The 4,733-nt window shown below is 27.9% G+C and overlaps 1 protein-coding gene across 1 annotated transcript; it reads left to right on the top strand.

Annotated features, from left to right (window-relative positions):
- The first annotated feature begins 3,360 nt into the window (after positions 1-3,360).
- Positions 3,361-4,521, top strand: LOC122537020 (chymotrypsin inhibitor-like). The gene is made up of 3 exons (XM_043669896.1): positions 3,361-3,449; positions 4,025-4,122; positions 4,328-4,521. The coding sequence occupies exons 1-3, from the start codon at positions 3,398-3,400 to the stop codon at positions 4,406-4,408; spliced, it is 231 nt and encodes a 76-aa protein (XP_043525831.1). The 5' UTR covers positions 3,361-3,397; the 3' UTR covers positions 4,409-4,521.
- Positions 4,522-4,733: the final 212 nt, after the last annotated feature.

Raw genomic sequence — 4,733 nt, forward strand, 5'->3', positions numbered from 1 at the left:
ATAAAATAGATAATTGTACAGTAACCCTTCTGGCTATTCATTTACTTTTTTTTTTCAAAAAAATCGGGACTGTTTTAGTGGTGTAGAACTTTTGTGTTAAGTTTTTTTAAACTACTAATCCAACAAATAAGTTTGTTACAGATTTATCAACTTCCAAATGCATGGATGAAAGAGGGAATAACATGGACTATGGAATTTAGAGGTAATGATAATGGGGTCCTTGGGTCCTATGTAATGGTAATTAAATATATGTTGCTAAATTTATTTCACAAATCTTTTTGATATCAATAAAAGAAGATTACACGTAGAATACACTAAAATATAAAAAATTCTATGAAACAGAATGCTCATTATAAAAGTTAATGACTGAAGTAATAGGAATTGATTGGCTGCGATTTAGCTGTTTGTATGAATCCATTGTGTGTACATATCCATTAGATTAATGAAAAATAAATAATATGTAATTTTGACATATGGGTAACTAATTTGTAGGTATGTGGAAAATATTCCATTCGAATTTGTCTATTTTTCGTACAAAAATATTTTAGAAAGTCTAAGATTAATTATTTCTTCTATAGTGATTATATCTGTAAATGAGAAGGTTGTTCTTTCTTCTTGTCTTTAATTTCTCTCATATTATATCGAACTTTTGATAAAATTTATTTGAGGTCATAGGTTCTTTAATATTTTATTTATGACTTTACAACATTAATTTACTATATGGAGAAAAATTATCGTAATACCGTAAAATATAGAGAGCTCTTTCTGGCATATAGTAAAAGGATTTTTATTAGGTACTAGCTTCACATTTTGGTACTGAAAATGTGAACAAATGATAACACTGTAATGGGTTTCGAAAATCATATTTCTGGTGCATTTACTATTTAATCGACTTCGATCTACTTGATGTAATTCCCCAATTCACCGTTATTTAAACGTAGAGTGCGCTAAAAACCAGTGCTTTTTTAGCATGTCGGTATTTCAGATCACGGATCACGAAATCTTCTAAGATGCTTGATCTATTCATATACCTCGTCTGTGACTTAACCAGCTTATATTATTTTGTTCGACGAGGTATATGAATAAACATTGTATCTTACGGACTTTCGTCGCCCGTGACCTGAAATATACCGACATACTAAAAAATCACTGGGTTTTTAGCGCACTCTACGTCTAAACAACGGCGAGTTGGAGAACTAATGAATCTGTGAGCAACATGATTTTTGAGAATCAATTACAGTGTTGTTAAATTTTCGAAAAATAAATTGTTCGAAATATAAAGCTCCTTGGTGATTATATCAAGTGAAATGATATAAGTAAAATGTTTAATTTTCCCTCCAGCAAAACCTCTTAGACTAGTAGCATGTATTTTCATTTACCAATATCGGAAACCTATATTGTCGTCTTAAATGAAACTATTCATAAATTCGCACAGCTAATTAGACATTTAAATTATTGAATTATACATAATCATTAACGTTGAACATTTACGTTATAATTGTTAGATTAATTATCATCTGGTTATAATTATAATTTAATTATAATTATCATCTAACGCAGATATTAATGATTCGGAGCTGTTTGGTGCAATATTAATTTTGTTAATGGTAGTTTGAATTCGTGTTTCCATCTGGTGACCTCATTTCTAGAAACGTAAAAGAAGCAATTTTTAAATAATAGCAAATGTATTCTATTGTCCATTAAATTCTTACTAGCTATACTATCGTAAATTATTTTATCGTGATGATGGATGAAATGGTAAAAGTTGTAACTCGTATCACTACATACACGTTCATACAGAACACGTATGTAAACGGTAATTTGAAATCGTCTGTTGTAGTCACAAAAGAGCTTTATAAAAATCAATAACAGCTAGTCGCAATTTCGTACAATATACAGGTTGACAGAAAAAAATTGTTTAAACATGATAACTCTGTGTAATCAGAGAAAATGTAATCAACAATGCTGTTCAAGCATTCTTCTAATACCTGAGAGTCTTTGCCGAATTCCTATTTAAATTTTATTAAATTCTTTTAGTAATGGTTAGAAATGGAATGTTAAAGAATATTTTAGAGAAGTGGAAGTTATTTTGCAAAAGTAATTTATAAAAGTAGAATGATTCAATATTTATTATAAGGTATTAAGGAATTACAATGTTGTAATATTTTGTAGTATTGCAGCATTTAGTTTTGTGAGGTTCTTAACAAGTGAATATTAAAATACTATTGTAAATGAAATTATAATATTCTTTAAATGTAATTGATTCTTGAATGATTCCGGTATGAATTCAGTTCAACTTAGAATATAAATAAAATTGATAAGAAAATAATTATTCTTATTTTATTTAGGCTGTCAATTAAAATATATTATATTAGCAGGATTCTACTTCTGTCACGATAAATCAAATATATTTTCGAATATTTAAAAGTAATGACACTAGGAAAAGTTATGTTATTTTCTCACGAAATTAATACATAAAGCTTAGAGTTTCCGAGAAAAAATTGACAAGTAAAATACGATTGCAATTTTTTTACGAGTAATTTATAAATGGATTAACTTCTGTAAAGAGAACAATATGCCGGGATACTGTGTAATACCGTAGTATCTTGCAATAATCAAAGATCTAATAAAAACTTATAATGGGAAACATGTTTTTGTCTGAAAAATATGGAAATTTTTTTTATATATTCTATGACACTTTTGACTTATTAAAATACAAGGAGAATAATTAAACTGAAAATATTATTTTCAAAATCTTAATCAACTTGTTACATTGTTTATATTATGTTATATAACGTCAATTATAATATCAATATTGGTATTATCATTTATGTTTTTTGTTTCGTATTTTGTCTTCTCTTTTTACAAAATGACTTTTTGTAGACAAGTTTCTCTTTTTACAAAATTGCAATGTTATTTTTATTAATTATAGACAAATTGTGGGAATATGCAACGAAAAGATTATTTAAAGGGAACATCGTGAATTTTATTGCAAAATTTTTCACGATTATCTATTGATATTTTCACGATTAACTCTTACAGAAAATCTATGAAATAAAAATCAGGGAAAAGAACAGTTTCATTTACTTAGTAAATTACGTGTTAAACATAAGAAAATTACTACAATGAAACTTAATTAAATAATAAATAAATCAAGGTGATGGAATATATTAGTACAGATGATGTACTGCTGATAAGATGCAAGTAATCTGTTTTTAGTCTGTTATTCGGTCTCTCGCGTCAGATATGTAATTTGTGATCACATAAATCAAATGCATACAATACCAAATGTAAAAATAAAAAACAGGACAATTTAGGCTATATAAAAGCATACGTGACCTGAAGTGTCATTAGATTCAACGATATCATCTTGCGAATAACATAACATACCTGTAACATGTCTCGTTTCCTTCTCGTTGCGTTCGCCATTTTGGCAACCTTTTCTGTTTGTAAGTAACTATACTTAATTAATTATTATTGAACATACGCACACATAAGATATTTTGCTCTTACATTTCGAAAAGAATCTCTGGAAATTGTTATTATTGAATATTTATTTTTGGTAAATGTAAAAGTACAGAATAACAGAAACGAAACTAGAAACGAATATTTAGGCAGATATAAATTTTTCGTTTTAAACGAATGATTCGCGTTTGCTTCAATAATTTATAGTATGCTCTTGTTTGTAGTGTATCATTTAATTTTTAGATTGGTTATCAATTTTGAATTAGTTATAGTATTTTCGTTTAAATAATACTCGAAGTTTGAAAGTTGTAATAGTTGTACTTGTAACAGTTAATTACAGTTTTTTAATTTACTGACATTTGTCTTTAGAATACTCTTTGAGTCTGCATTTTGCACAACTTTTGAACATCGTACAGGTACTTGTGTGTTCCTTCTAGAAGTTTAAATGATTGATTTAATACTAATGATAAATACTAATTTAAGGTAGCTTCAATTTCAAATAATTCATATGTTTGAGAAGCTACAAAAATTTTTCTAACATTTGACGTTCAAAAAACAGTAATACTGGCGGGTTGTCCACCTAATGAAGTGTGGAATGACTGCGGTACTGCTTGTCCACCTACTTGCGAGAATCCTAATCCCGAATTTTGCATTGAGGTTAGTGTTTAAATTCTATTAAAACTGTTGTAAATGTTGTCGATAAGCTGATGTGAAAGTGAAAATACCTCGAAGAATTGTACAAAACATCTCGTATAACATAACGTATTGTTTTGGTATTGCATAACAATTTTTAATAACAATAACGGATTACTTGTATCGAAAACAACAGTGAGTTAAATGTTAAATCGTTTTTATATTTCAGATATGCGTTCCAGGCTGCGAATGTGCACCAAATTATCTTAGAAATGATCAGAGTAAATGTGTACTACAAAGAAATTGTTAATTTTTTTTGAGGCACGAGAAAAATTACTTCCTATGGAGGGGACTATTATTTTAGGACTGCTTTACGAATTATTTTCACGAAAATTCCTTTTTCAACGCGTTAAATTCAACTCTACTTAATTTCCTATCTTATATGTGTAAAAATGAAATAAAAGTAATTCGAATTTACATGCAAATTAGTTCTGTTCACTCGTGTTTCTCCATAGTAAAATTTCGATTTAAATTGATGCAGTAAGTTGTAGAATGATGCAGAGAATATTGTAATTCACTATATCTGAGTATCAGAAATAAAAGAATATTTTCAAAAGATCATAATTTTATCGTAT

This window comes from Frieseomelitta varia, unplaced genomic scaffold (assembly GCF_011392965.1).
Source record: "Frieseomelitta varia isolate USP_RPSP 00005682 unplaced genomic scaffold, Fvar_1.2 scaffold_885, whole genome shotgun sequence".
Lineage (NCBI taxonomy): Eukaryota > Metazoa > Arthropoda > Insecta > Hymenoptera > Apidae > Frieseomelitta > Frieseomelitta varia.